The sequence below is a fragment of the Coloeus monedula genome (assembly GCF_965178545.1).
Source record: "Coloeus monedula genome assembly, chromosome: 5".
Taxonomy (NCBI): Eukaryota; Metazoa; Chordata; class Aves; order Passeriformes; family Corvidae; genus Coloeus; species Coloeus monedula.
This window is the reverse complement of record NC_138785.1, coordinates 18066769-18082066: the sequence shown is the minus strand read 5'-3', so window position 1 is coordinate 18082066 and position 15298 is coordinate 18066769. Positions and strand designations below refer to the sequence as shown.

At 40.8% G+C, this 15298-nt stretch overlaps 1 protein-coding gene across 6 annotated transcripts in view; it reads right to left on the bottom strand.

Moving 5' to 3' along the window:
• Positions 1–15298, bottom strand: part of LIN54 (lin-54 DREAM MuvB core complex component) — a 41012-nt gene that overhangs the window by 8186 nt on the left and 17528 nt on the right. For 4 of the 6 annotated variants that reach the window (XM_082282167.1, XM_082282169.1, XM_082282168.1 and 1 more), the window contains exons 3-8: positions 9842–9962; positions 6983–7128; positions 5346–5501; positions 2856–3072; positions 2067–2140; positions 1716–1913 (exon numbers count right to left, since the gene is read on the bottom strand). In XM_082282167.1, coding sequence (XP_082138293.1) covers positions 1716–1913; positions 2067–2140; positions 2856–3072; positions 5346–5501; positions 6983–7128; positions 9842–9962 — 912 coding nt within the window. The remainder of the gene's footprint in view (positions 1–1715; positions 1914–2066; positions 2141–2855; positions 3073–5345; positions 5502–6982; positions 7129–9841; positions 9963–15298) is intronic. The other 2 variants (XM_082282171.1, XM_082282172.1) reach the window with 2 other exon arrangements.

The window sequence follows — 15298 nt, the reverse complement described above, 5'->3', positions numbered from 1 at the left end:
ACTGTACAGACTGTAACAAGTCTTTAAATCAGCTTTCCAGATATTGTTATAAAAATAACTTGCTTGTAAGTACAGTTTTAGATATAGAACTTGGACCAGGTGGCAGCCTCCTGCCTCCATACTTAGCATAAAAATACTATTTTAGATTCTATTTTTGTTGTCTATTACAGTGTCTAGATCCATACAGATGACAAGGATAACACACAGAAATGTTCAGACCACAAACAGTTCCTGCTCCTAAAAACATGTTCGTTTTCCCCCTGATAGAGCAGAATCACTTCCTGCACAAATTAGTAGCTTCCTTTATATACAAGCCACTTAGTATGAAAGTAAGCAAAATGGTTTGCATTCCAACTCCTTTGCATACCTGAACCCACGATTTATTTTTCATATTAAAAAACCAAAATCTCGTAAGAATTGCCAAACAATACTGCTCTGGGCTACTTTCTTTAGCATTACCTACAAGCAGCTGTTAGCTCCTGCTGGGACAGGTTCTGGGGACAGACTGGCACACAGCAAGATATGGACCTATAATGGGGCCAAGCAAAAGGGGTCAGGTTGTGACTGGAACACAAACCTCAGACGAGAGGTCCAACAGATGCTAGCTGAAGTAAAATTTGCAGAACTAGACTGCAAGGACACAGTAACAATCTTCAGGGTAAAACTGCAACTGTGATAAAACCAAAGGGCAACCAGAAACCAGGCTGGTACCAGCAATACTGGACCTATGAGAGTCTTTGTTTCTACAAACCAGCCTTCTGCAGAATGTTTCATTTATTCTCCTTTTTTTATGCTGAATGTTGGTCAGATCTTGGCAAAGAGCAAAAAATTAATCTCTCAGCCACAGTTGGGGTGCCTGGTACCAGCTGCTTCTGACCCCTGGCAATGTGCTTAGCATTAACTAACATCATTTAATAATGAAAACAGCCATACTCTGTGACCAAGCAGGTCACATATATGCTCCCTTTCTCCTCATCATCAGGCCCTGAAGGTCCTGTGAACCAAGCAGACAAGCCAATGGGATTTCTTCTTCCCCTCACTAAAGGTCACAGGATTCCTGGGCACCAGGCCAATTACTCTGTTCCTTACTGGCTGTGAAGGTCTCAGGCACCCAGACAACTAGGTGGTGGTAATTGTCACAGAACAGGGAAGCGTAACAGCACACAGAGAACAGCTATAAAATCAAGCTGTTCCAAGTCCTAAGTGATGAACCTGGACTGGAACTGCTGCTGGACACTGAGCCTGCAACTGCCAGTGGCCAGGGTCCACTGAAATCTGTCTCCTCTGAGGACTGAGTGACTTGTACTCTTTTATATGATTTTCATGTCTAGGTTATAATTGTTAAAATGATGAAGTAATGTGTATCAAGATCAGACCCAGTATGCAGAGGGTCTAGGTGATAAGAAATTCCAAATTGAGATCTAGGTGATTTGAGTAAGTTTGTATTGTAAATTCTGTACTATGCTACTCAAAATTGTACTACACTGATTCTGCTTATAGAAATCCTGGGCTATTATGCTAATAAAGAAACCTGTTGAGAAAATTAAGCTTTAATTGCAACTATGATTTAGTGCCATCATCATTCCGCCAAGGGTGCCTAAAAGAAACGGTTGTCTCAGTGTCAGGTGACAGTCACGGAGCAGGAACCTTTAAGAGGAAGGCAGAATGTTCCACAAGAGCAGAATTTCCTTGAGCATCTCTGGGAAAGACTGTACCTGTGTGACATACTGAGCTGGAAGGACTGCATAGCCGACATTTCCCGTGCCAGGGGCTGGTGCCAGCACAGTGCCCGGGGGGAGGTTGGTGAGGTTGGGCTGGATCTGTGGCAGTGGAGTGGCTGGCATGATAAGTCTTTGTTGGGGCTGACTAGTAGTGACTATCTGAGAAGTCGAGTTGATTGGTTTGGGCACCACCTGGAGAGAAAAGAGGTCTTTATGAAACCAGTGTTTCACTCATTCAGAATGCACTTTTATTAACAGAACATTTGATTACAGAGCTGGAAGCAGACCTTTTTTCTGTCCAGCCAAAACAGGTCAGGAATATGACATGATTTAAACTTAGCTCACCTGTTTCACAGTCTGTGCTGGTACTATGGGAACTGACATACGCACTGGGGTCGCATTCACCACCACAGGCTTCGCTGGTGTCAAGAAACAACATCATAGGAATGTGTGTTAGTCACCCCAAGTCCACAGGTCAGCCCTTCAAACTTTCACATGTGCATAACACAGAGGTACGGAACACTCTAACTCATGGCATGCAACACTTGGGTCTAAAGAACACCTTTATAAACAGGTATTTGGCACAAGAGTGTGTGCACACATTTCACAGCAATGGCTTAAAAAACCAGCCTGGGTGCAGACCTCCTCTGGACACTGGATTTCCCTTACAGCCCTTTTCCCTTTGAAATCTTTTATTCCATCACAGCTCTGGAAAGCATGGACAGAAACCAGCAGAAACATCTGGCACTTCTAAAGCAATTTACATGGAAGTATCTTCATGTTACAGGAGTTTTGGCAATATGCTTGTGGGCTGGCCTGCCTTCACACTTTGCATATAGAGGAGATGGCAGTTGCCATGAACCACCCACAAATCTGGTAAACTAGGGAAAAGCAACCTAAAATGCTCCCAGGATTCAGGCCCAACTACAGAGTAATTTGACACAAAGGAGCATTTTCATATACAAACCAGACGTAGCAGCAGAATATGGAATTTATAGAAGTCTTACCACAAAACCAAGTACATCTGGCAGTCTTCACACATCTCTGTAATGTATTCATTTTAATCCTTACAGAACAAACATGAAAGAAAAAACCCAACAGAAGCTTCAGACAATATGTTATCCCAGCACTTACCCTGTTGCAGAGGCTGAGTATTCGTACTGGGATTTTGACTGGCAGATTGGGTTGAACTACTGGCTGTTGTGGCAGTAACGAGTCTGACATAATGGAACTTGCTTCCAGGTACCTGAATCTGCTGAACATTGGGTGCAGTTGCCAAAGGAATAATGGTCTTAAATTGAGATGTACCCACTCCTCCTACAGTAATGGTCTGCACTGCTGATTTCACAGCCTGTTAAGCCAACACAGACAGCACGAAGTTACTTGTACAAAGGCAGAAAGAACATCAGCATGTTTATTTCTCAGTTCCTTAGTGAGCAACTCTAGCACACCATTTGTACCCTTGAGAGGGAAGTCAGTTATCCCCTTCTTGCTTTCCAAAGTAGAACAGATGCAAAGAGATAAATGCCTCTCAACAGCTCAGAGTAAACTCAGTTCCATTTTCAATGCTCTATACCAAACACCAGAGTAAACTAGTATTTACATGAGTAGGGTGACTAGTCCACATCTGCCAAAACTTTTTCAGGTGACTACAGAGAACATGGTTTGGTTTGTTTTACACAATCAAACAACCAAACGTAGAAATATTCCTACTATTAAAAGTACATGGTAAGAATCTGCAGAACAGCTTGTGCTGGACTGCAGCATGATTTATCTGCGTGTGTACAGATATGTCCTGTTAAGATAGTTTGTGATTAATCCACAGAAATCACTGTGCAACCCTGGAGAGGAAAATGGAACAGAATCCTTAAACTGATGGACATCAGAAAGAGTACAAGCTGAGAAATGAAAGAAGCAAGAACAATGAGGAGTAGCAAAACAAATTCATTAAGAAAAAAGGCAAAACAGTGAAAGAAAGGGAGCTCAGCAGACCTGTGCTACCTTACAGCTGGAGAATCAGTATACCTGGAATTTGTAAAAGTTCATCTTTCCAGCTTTTCTCAAACTACAAACTAATAACAAGAAAGTTTTATTTTATTTATACACATTCATAAGTCTACTGGTTTGATAATAGCCTCTTTTTCCAGACTTGCTCAACCTCAAACCTTGATTTCTTCCTTTTTCTCCTTCCATTTAATTTCTTTTAGAGCTCAGCTTTTTATTCTCAGTATCTTTTGCTATTTATATTAAGCATATTGTCCTTGACATCAAGTTTTTAAGTACTACATTTGGTTGACAGTATGATGTGAATTCTTAGGAGAGCATTTTCCCAGCTCCTCAGCTTTCAGCAACTACACGAATGAAATCTCAATTTGCACACATTTACTAGAAATACAACCCTGGTCTTCTAAAAGGTGTTTTCTTGGGATTTTTTTTTTTTTTCCTAATACATTGAAACCTTAACAGGCCAGAGCATCAAAACAAGCACTATGTGCAAGCACAGTCACAGACACTATCAAAGGGAGACCAGTATGGGCAAAGTTCTCTCTATCACACAAATTAGAGGCTGCCATCCAAGGACAACTGGGAAAATTGTAAATTCAAGGGACAGTTTCTTCTAAAGGCATGTTCTGGAGCCCAGTGAAGATAGATGAAGCCCTTGTGTTGTGTCAGATAGCTTTGTATCAGAACTCAGTATGTATACCCCACAGATATCTCCATTTTCTCACTTAGGGTGCTTGCATTAGAAAGACTTAATCTTTTAACAACTATTTCAAAAGACAGTTTTCCCTGGGGAAAAGAAATAAAAGTCAAATCTCAATGGTGTCCACATCCATATATCAGCATTCCAATTATCTCCTGTATCAGTAGGATAAGACTGAGCTTCTGGTCTCATGCTGTACATGCATGTCCACTCCCAGCTACATCCACACTCTGGATATATTTGCACCCATACACACCGCTTCATGTTTACCAAAACAGGAGTACAGATATTATGACAGAAAAAGATTCATCTAAGATCACAAAAGAGGATAACAGTAAAAACTGTAGTTTGTAAGAAAGGTCAGTTTTGTCTTGTGATTTATTAATGCAAAACTATTTATAAAAGGTATTACAGAAAACCCCATTTTTCTAGAAATGAGACATAGGAAATTAATAATTTCTAGTTCTTTGGTTCCAGCCCACGGTGTCTTGCTTATGCAGACCTCTACAGCAGGCATATGAACTCCACTGCTGCAAACTTCAGAAACACCTGGAAAGCAGCCCTAGGCAGTGGCATAGAAACATTGGCAGAAGAGAACCACCCAAAGAACTCCTCCTCATGTCACAGAGTTCTTCAGGTGACTTGGGAGATTCGGTGTACAGAAACAAGAATTTGCACCAAGTGGGGCTTTCCAGGTTGGAAAGCTGCTTTCTAATAGCATGCCCTTGTACGGGCTTGCAATGGTTTGCACCCCTCAACTGAAGAAGTACATGCTCCTCAGGGCAATACCTTTGCCAATTCCTAAGCAAACACCATTCCAAGAACACCGTTGGATAGACCGCTGCCAACCTGTGGTCCAGCACTCCAGTTTCCATCAAGCAATGACACAGACACACCAGAACACAAAGGAAAGTCTGTACCTGGGTGGTTGTGTGGTTGACTATAGCCTTCCCAGGGGAGGAGGGTGCTGACTGCTGCACTGTGAGGATCTGCTGTCCTAACGCTACATTCAGTGGGACGCCCACCGTCTTCTGGGGGGAGTTGGGAGGCTGGGAGGCCACTGACACCACTGTTAGCTGCTTGGCAAAACAAAAAGCAGTTTAAACCTCTGCACAGGATACAGGACCCTGGACATACACATTCCCCTCCTCAGGACAATACAGCTCTCCATCAGAACAGAGCTCTTTCTGGGAACAAGAATTTAACCACAAATGACACGGGTCCAGCTGCAACAACAGCAAATAGATCCCTTAGGAACTTGAAGGCATCCCTGGTTTCTAGCACCAAAAGGCTCCTGCAGAAACCCAGCACAGCGTCTGGGTGAGAGTGAGGGGTTGTCTTTTCATCTGTTTTGTGTTTTGTTTTTTTTTAAGGAAACTATCCCATTGAAGCCTGAGCATTGTCAAGAGGGATCTTCTAAATAAAAGCTTTATAACTGGTACAATGACTATTTCATCGAAAATAGAAATTTTAAAGAAAAGCTGCTGAAAAGAAAAAAAAATTCTCATCTCACACTACTGATTCAGTCAAAGTATAAGAACATGAGTACTTCAAAATCCACACTGCAGTTTCCCACAGAGATCCAGTCTTCTGACCACATCTCTGCAGAATGCAGTGTTTGAACACTCTGTATAACCATACCCCTTCCAAGGCTGGTTTTCTACTTTTTGTTCTAAACTTCCCTATGTTTTAAGAAAAATCAGATACTTAGAATTACTTATCTACAGTAAATTCAAGATGCAACCCTAAAGAGTCTTCACACTCACTCCTAGTTAAAAAAAGTAACTTTAGAATCAAAATTAACTTCTTTATGTTCCTTCTTTTAGTAATAATTGCCAAACACAAGTCATTTACTCCATCTGTGTAAACATTACATCACTAAAGCACAGCCAAACTAAAATAATTCTTCACTCTTACTTTGCTTCTCATACATGATACTTAGTTTGCCTGCACTGTGCATCTTGTCCCCCTGCCTCCCTTTCTCCAGCAATATTCCTCTTCTCAGGACAATTATCAAAATCTAAACCACAAGTGTCACCTTGACCTGTGCCAATCTCCAGCTCTGTGTTTGTCAAGGACCACTGCAAATCTCATTTACTTTAGAAGTGATCAGGGAAGACTAAATTGCCTGTGCAGTAGCAGGCAATGGTTAATAAGTGCTGACCTATTAATATTATTGAGGTCTCCTCTTAAAACAGCCTGCTGACGTTTTATGAAGGCATTAAAAATAGTTTGAGTGCTTGGCTAAGAGAGAACAGCTGCTCTCAGAATGGATGCTTAGGGAATGGCAAGAAATGGCAGGAATGGGAGACTATGCAGTAATGCATATCTACTTAAAACCATAGTAAGGGAGCCAGTTGAAAAAAAATCTAAATTAGGGCATTACCACAGAGCATTGTGATGCGAAATGGAGACTCTGGAGATATTTTTATGGACTCTGGAGATGTGTTTATTATCTCTGGAGAGATAATAAACAGCTTGTAGCAAAGACACAGAGAGCTCCATTCAGACCACTGTGCAGGAGGGATAGAAGGCTGCAGCCAGAACAGGTCCTTACCTTATTGGGGGATTTGAGTGGTGAGATAGCTATTTTATTCGGTGTCTGTTGTGTTGTTGTACTCAGAGATGATCCAATGACTCCGCTCTCAGAGATCGTTATTGTCTTTGGTGGTGTCCCTGGAGCAGACTGTGAAAAAACCCTACCTATAAACAATGAAGATACCATCAGCTCCAGTTATCCCTGGTCACATTAACTTTTAAAGCAAAGTTTTCCCTGCCATTTGTGCAATTGAGCCCTGCTTCTGAGAGTGTACAACCTGGCAGGAAGGACACTGGCATTCTTTAAGTTAGATTTAGCAACAAAGAAGAAAATAATTGTCATTATTACAAATAAAAAGACAGCTCTCTCGGGCTTCTAAAAAGAGCCAAAATGCACATTGAGCTTTCTGTGCCATTCAGCTAATAATTCTTGACAGCCAGGATAGCATCCTGAGGAGCAGAGCCCTCCAATACACCTGCACCACACACAAACACCCAGCCAGCTGGCAGTTTCCTAGGAAAGCCCTGGGCTGCTGCCAACGTACAGAGAAACTGAGCATCTGTGGGGGACGAGTTCCTTTAAAACCTCAGCCATCAAAAATGAGCTGTGTTACAGTGACCAAGAAAAAGGTATTTGGTCTGTCTACAATCAACTCTGAGGTTTCTTGTTTGTTTTTTTGTCCTCTGTTGATGATTGTTTCTTTCACTGCCTAACAGTTTTTAGTCACGCTACCACCCATGTTTTCATGTGTGTGTCATACATTCTCTGTCTTTTAACAATGCCAAAGAAGATTAAACAAAAAACAGCAGCTCCAAAACATGACATCAGTTTCAGGAATATTGCAAAACTCTCAGAATGGAAAACAGATTTTTTTTTTCCATACTTTCTAAGTTTCTTTCCAAAGAGTGCTTGACCACTGAGCTTTCCTCTGCTCCACTTTGGTTCAGACTCATTTCTGTCATAGCTTCTGTCACCCATTCTCTTGTACTACATTTATAAAAATAAGAAACAAACAAACAAATACCAGCATAACTTTTCCATCCAAAATCAACTAGTGGCGTAACAATTAAAGTCAACTGGAACTAACAAGAAAAAGCACTACCCTCATGGAAAGCTGAATTCCTCTGAGGTCTATGTGCTCTAAAATAACCACTTTTGTGCAGTCTAACTAACAGCATAGATAAGTTGCCAGCAGCTGCTAAAGCCACATGCAATCTGAAGAATCTCAAGTCTGTAGGAATTTTCACCATCTAGAGGTTTCAATCCTTTGAGTTATTTTCTTGGTGACAGCTTTCCATTTCTTACTACATCCCCTCTGCACCTCTTGGCATCATGTAATGGGTTGAAACTGAGTTGATGGATGAGCTTCCTAAACAGAACCTGGTTGCTAATATTGACAAGTCTTTCACATTTACAACTTCCACCTCAGCTTGCAGGAATTTCCAGCCAATTAAAAATATTTATCAGATTCATGAAAACATGCAAACAAAATCAAAACACAAACCACAACTGTTATACCTTCCCTGAAGTGATGCCAGCCTCCCAAAGTTCACAAGCTGTGCTGGCTGTTTGGAATAGTGAGGGAAAAACTGATATTTAAAGATTTCCATCTCAATGAGTAAGCAACTTTACCTCCCACTGATGCTTCTCTCACAAGCTCAGGCACAGGTGATTTTTCAACATACTGATTTAAAAACTGCAAGTCATTTCTAATGGTTTTGGGTTGTTTTTTGTTTGTTTGGATTGTGTTTTTAAACACACAAACAGCTTAATTCAAGTATTTATAAGCATAGCAATCTTCTTACAGGTCTGTATATTTGGTAGGGAATTTGAGAAAGGGGAAAACCTGGGGAGTGGGATGGGGAATCCCTCTTTCACCTGAAACACAGGTCAGGCTGCAGGCAGCCTGACAACTCAAGAAAAAGGTTATGCTCCAGCTATGGGCCATTCACTGGCATCTATCAGTGTTTTGAATACAGGAGAGAGTTGCATCCTTCTAAAAACCAGCTCAGGTCCCAGTGCTGTAAAGACTTAACAAATCTGTTTAAATATGTAGGAAAGATTCTAGACCTACTTAGGCTGATCAATCTGTAAGCAGTTAAAGACATCCTTTAAAGCTCTAAAGATGACTCCGCCTTCCTACATTTGTCTTTTTCAGACAAATTACGTGTCTAAGATGTTTAGCAACAGATACACTCCCATTATAAACAAGATATTACACTGTGGTTTTTTCTTTAATTTTGGTGGTGGTTTTCTTGTTATTCTGTGGTTGGTTGGGCTTTTTTTTTTTTTTAAGGATATATAGATTTGTTTTCCAAAGAGAGAGACCATTTGGTATTTGCTTTAATTACTTTCTTAGACACTTCTGTGATAGTTATTTTTAAAGTAGGTGAGCAACTTAACAAAAACAACACAGCTTTATTCATTTTCTTCATTCAAACATTTTTTTCTGTTACTTGCATGTATTGCATTTAAGTCCAACTATAAGCAGATTAAAGTAATACAAAAGCATGTGTCTCCCTTTCCCCCTGTGTATTTATATAATGTTTCTACAAATACTTTCTGTTTATTAAGTAATCTTTTCTGTGGCTCTGGGGTATTTTTTTCTCCTCCCCAAAATCTGTGAAGTAAAAGTACCTTGCAGTAAAAGCAACTCTGTAATTACAAAGATTATTCTAAACAAGCTAAGTATAAAGGTACCAACAACTTCATTTATCTGCTTCTACCCAAAAAGCTTTCTGACTTTTTTTTTCAATTGCTTGAGGTACTTTGACAGAAACTACAGTAAAATCGTTGAGACAGAAGAATTTCTACAATTACCATTTCTTTGAAAAGCCTTTAAAAATGGTAAAGCAAAACAAGTCAAAGTAGTACAACCTGCAATGACTGGTGACACTTGAGTGGTCTGCCCTGTAACAGCTTTGCTATTGATTGGTTTTGCAAATATCAGCTTGGTGATCACCGGGCCAGAAGTTGGGGTTCGAGTCTTCTTCGCAATCTAAAAGATGGAGGAAAAAAGATCTCAAGTAATTTGAGCATTTTGGATCTAAATTATTGTATTGTTAAGTACATTAAAAAATAAAAAGGGCAATACTCGCACACATAATTAGAAGAATAACTGCGTATCGTGCATTTCACCTCCGTTTCTCCCTATGGAAAGAACTAGGAGATTATCCTTGACACTTTAGAATGCCAGCTACCAAAGTAGGATAGCCAAATCCCTCTCAGCTTTTTCATAAGATAGCTCTCTGTGCAAACATCTCATTTTCAAGATGCTGGAATTACTTCTTACATGTGGTTGGTCTACATAAAAATGTTAAAATTAAATGCAGGACTCTCAGTATGTGAAGCTTTAAATGAGGTCACTTTTTTTTCAGCCAACCGGGAAAAACTTGTCCCCCAGTGACTTAAATATGACCACTACTGCTCTGAAACATTTCTTGACCATTTTGACACAGCGGCAAACTTGTTTTGCAAATGGAAAATGCTTTCTGAAACAGCTCCCCAAAAGTACATGGATCATCAGTGCCTGAAAGTTTTGAGTACTCACTAGTGAAGAACAAATCAGTTGGCTACCTCTTAAGTACAAGGGGATCTATTTTCATATTGTAATCCAGTCTCCTGAAACACACCTGGACCAAGAACATGTACAGCAATTCAATGATAGATCACTTGAGTTTGAAATCTTTGTAAGCAAGAGCTTATAGTCTTAAAAGTTTTAAAGAAGACTTTCCCCCCTTTTCCACACTGAGAGAAGTTAACTACCACATACATTTATTCCAACAGTTTTTATACACTGGCACCCAGCTAGTGAATAGTTCAATTTAGAGGTTGACTTCTTCCAGACTTTTAACCTGCTGACAGCAGAGGCTGCCTATGGATGTGGCCTGAGTCGATGTGAGCACACTGGAAGGCATTACTGAAACCCTTACACCTGCCCACCCCACAGGTCAGGCACATCCTGCCTCTCCTCCACCACACACCCTCAGGCACATCCTGTGGGCAACAGCCATCAGCTCCAGCAATACCAGAGAGGCACAACATTACAACATCCACGTGGGGAGCCACCTCTCAGAAGCGCAAAACCACCTTATTACTCAAGCAGCTAAATCTGAAATCTGCCTGACGTGCAAAGATACAGAGCTGACAGCTACTTTTGACAGCCTGAGAAAGTTACAAATGCTCAAATGAAGCAATTGAGTAGGCTGGAAGTTATGGTTTCCTACACAAAACCCTATCTATAGAATTTGTTGCCTGAAAACACCTTTTTTACAATCACTTAAGGCCAAACATTCAAAGTATTCAGTAGCATGTAAATTCCTCAACTGCTCCACAGAAAGCACACGTGAGGCTGCCCCAGTTCCTAGTAGCTCTCCCCTCTGCTATGGCACTGGAGCCCTGCAGGCTGCGAGGGAAAGCCAAGGGCACCTCCGTGTGCCTGAGCTATGCCCAACCAAGGGAAGCCAGCAAGGAGCAGCTCTGACACCAGGCACTACCAGAGAATGGATCTCATTTAAGGGAAGCCACATGCTGCTCCTCAGATACAGTACAGGTGCTCCTCAGAGGAAAGCTCCATCTCAGAACAAATACACTGCTCCTCAGGCACATTAGGTGCTTTATAGGTGAAATACAATTGTCAAGGCTTTAAAATTAAACAGAGGAGAAATAAACCTGTTCTTTTTGGAGATATATTAACTAACACTTTGAAACATAACTTATTTGAAGAAGGAAGCTTCACTCACAGCCCTGTTCGCAAATTTAACTCAAAGCCATTTTAACATTTCAAGGATTCAATTATCTTAGCACATATACAACTGATAGATGAGCAGACATTTTATCTGGGGTTTTTTGGTTTTTTTTTTCAGCTTGGACACATTTTAATTTCTGATAAATTCTACACATTTCATCTGCTTGATTTGAGATTTCTGTTTTGCTTAGATTAATCTTACCCAGCCATAAGGTATTATTGCAACTCAACTGCTATTGCTTTTTCTCTGAAGTGAGAGCAAAGTCTGGCTCAGAAAACGATGAACACTCAGCAGGAACAGCCAGCTCTGGATAACAGCAGTTGTTACCCAGTAACAGTCAATAAATGTGCCTAAATGACTTACATGAATGCGTGTAAAATACTAGCAACGATTAACACCAAGAATTTCAAAAAAACCCTTAAAAATCTCAAAATAACAGGTCAACACAAGCAGCCCTGCTTCCCTCATACTCAGCTTGCGGTATCCTCCTCAAATAAATTTCCCCCTGCTTTTTAGGTGGACTGTTTGTCTACAAAGAAGGAGGTCTAATAAACAAGTGAATCTCCTCAGGGCTTAGGAAACAGCAAGACAAATGTGGTTGGTTATAAATGAGGAACAGCACTCCTGCCCTTCCTGCTGCCAAGTGAGCCTTTCTGAGGTTTGTGCCACTAGATAACCCCAGCCACACCAGGGAGAGGCTTCTAGGCATCACTGTGAAACTCACTACCCATTTCAGTAGAGACTGGAGAAGCCAGAGGAAATAATCAAGATGCCCTTTTGCTACTTCAGAACGGGCAAGTTCTCTGGAGCACTCTGCCATGCCTGCATGGATCACAAGAAGCTTAACATTATCCCCCTGCCTATATAAGCTAAGCATGCCCTCTCCAAGTTACTTTGAGTTAGACTGCAAAAATATTGCCTGGAGCAACAAGTTCTTCTGCAACAATGTTATTATATTTGGGAGCACACACCAACCTTCTTTCCCCTACAGAAGTCAAGAGATTTACCTGCAGGCAACTTGACAAAGGGTCAAGTTATGTCTTCCTAAACACTCTCCACTAAAGATGAGCCAGCAAGTTCATATGGCTGGACTTTGTTTTCAGTTGTCAGACTCTGTTCTACTCATACAGAAATAGGCACACTCATTCCTCACATTTACTGCTGGATATCCACATAGTCAGCTATCACAAAGAAGCGAACACACTATATAAATCCACTCCCTAGATGACCTCTTGGGAGCCTGTCCATGTACCCACTCTCTGTGTAATTTATATTTGACGTAGTATGAAATATCAGGGACTCCAGAAATAGAAAAGGACCGCTTACTTCAGAGATGAAGAAACTGAACTAGGAATGGGCATTTGAGGTTAGCGAGTGGACAAGGTCCCTATTCAATGATGAGATGAAGACACAACGATGGCTTAGCAGCTGCCTTGCCATGGTAGCAATGATGCTGTGGACACTGTTGAAACCAGAGCCAGTTACCAAAGAAAAACAAGCACAGGTCAGACTTAATGACAGCCATGGTGATGTGTTTGGACGCTTGGTTCAGAGTCACATGCAAGGCCAAACTCCTGCTTAATGCACCTGGACTAAAGTAGTAGAGCAGCAGGCACACCACCACTTTTAAGGCTGTAGGCAGGCAGGAGCCACAGGCTGAAAGCAGATGCACTTGCCCAACAGTTTTTTTCCACACATCCACAGCAGTAGTTTCAACTAAATCAGGACAAACTGCTAAGGACAGTAATTATCTTCTGGATATAGATGAGGCCAAAGGCCTTGCCACACTTTGCAACTCACAGTTTCATACATCTAGACCTGTAAGTGGAGAAGGAGCCAAGTTCCAAGAAACATTTTGCTGAACTCTACTAATTATGCCTCAGGTGCTGAGACTTCAACTGTCACAATTAGATTACAAGATTAGATTAGAAGTCAAGGCAACTGAATTTCTCTAATGATATGCAAAGCCCCTATGACAGTGACCACAAGAACTGATAAGAGCTCTTTGTCATCTAAACTTTATCAGTTCACTTTTCAGCACCAAGTCAAGCTCCTGTGCTGCCCTCCATCTGAAATACCTTAGTCATAAAGCCACAAGACCCACGGGGAGGCAGGGAGGCATTCACAGCCTCCTTCTCCACTCACTGAAAGCTTATGGGGCTTGTTCAGGGTGATGGGGTAAATGAACCACTTCTTTTCTAAGACAGGGACTCAAGGTGTGGGTTACCTCCCTGACATTCAGGGTAGGGTACAGCAAGAATCTCTCACCCAGCCTCATACATCACTCTGATACTTTAGCTATTTTCTACAAGGAAAAGCACTGTCTGAAGTGCTAATGCAATCCTTTTCCCTGCAATATCGGGTGCTAACCTTGCCTTCTTGCTTTTCATTTCTACTTCCTCCTCTCCTTATGGGAAAAAAGGAACGTCAAGTGCTAACAATTCAATCTGTTTTGCAAAAGGAACCAATGGCTTAACAAAAGAAACCACAACAAAACACATTTACCCAAACTGCAATCAACTAGATTTAAAAATGGATGCAAGTCCACTAGTAAGAGCTTCTGCTAAGGAACCTGTAGAATTCCCAATGGCAAATGGCAGAGGTCAATGGCCAAGTCGCTGTATTTCAGTCACTCATAGCACAAGTCATCTCATGCAAGGAAAAACCACATCACAGCTAAGTCGTTCTCCTCAGTTTCCTGTATCTGTCACTTAGCAATGAATAATGAAGCAAAGTAACAGGAACTGATCCACTCTTAAATGTTCCTATGCTGAGTAAAGAGCAGAGACTTCCTTAAGAGCTACAGTGACAATTTATGTTTCAAATGGCTATTACTAAACATGTTTCCACAGGTATAATGTAGCAACAAAAAAGAAGCAAGTAGAAATTGGTGCAGGATCACCTGCAACTTTAAAAACATATTCAGAATTGATCTCATTCACCTGCCATGAAACACTAATCAAGGAACACTTGGCTAATGAAATGCTTTAAACTTCGTCATTTTTTATGTGCAGCTGATTATTTTTAATAGCATACTTAAGAGTTTAATTTCTCATTTCATTTAGACAGTAAAATAAATATTTTTCCATCATAACCTGCATTGAGTTCTACTTATCCTTCACTTTAAGAGGTCTTATTTCTGCTTCACTGCCAACTAGAACAAAGTCACTCACATTTAGTTCTACCACATAGCAGATGAGAATCAGACACTTTGGGTCATAACCCAAGTCTTTTCAACACGTTTTCAGATCCAATCCAATTTTCTGTGGTTTCAAATATCTCAAGATCCATGCCAGAGATTGGGAACAAAACCTCAAAGTGTTCAGCTTATGACAGTGCCTAGTCCATCATCATCTATTAACAAGCTTAACTAGATTTGAGGCAGACAAGATACACCTTTCTGTTCTTTTTCAGATGCTAGAAGTTTTTTTCAGACAGTTTATTTAAACAAACTGAATATAATAGGCAAAAGCTACTCTTCCATAAAGGAGTGTATACTCTGAATAAAGAACAACAGGCATATACAGTTGAATTCAGTCCTCCTGAAAACATGCAGGATTTATTTTTATAAAATGAAAATAATGAG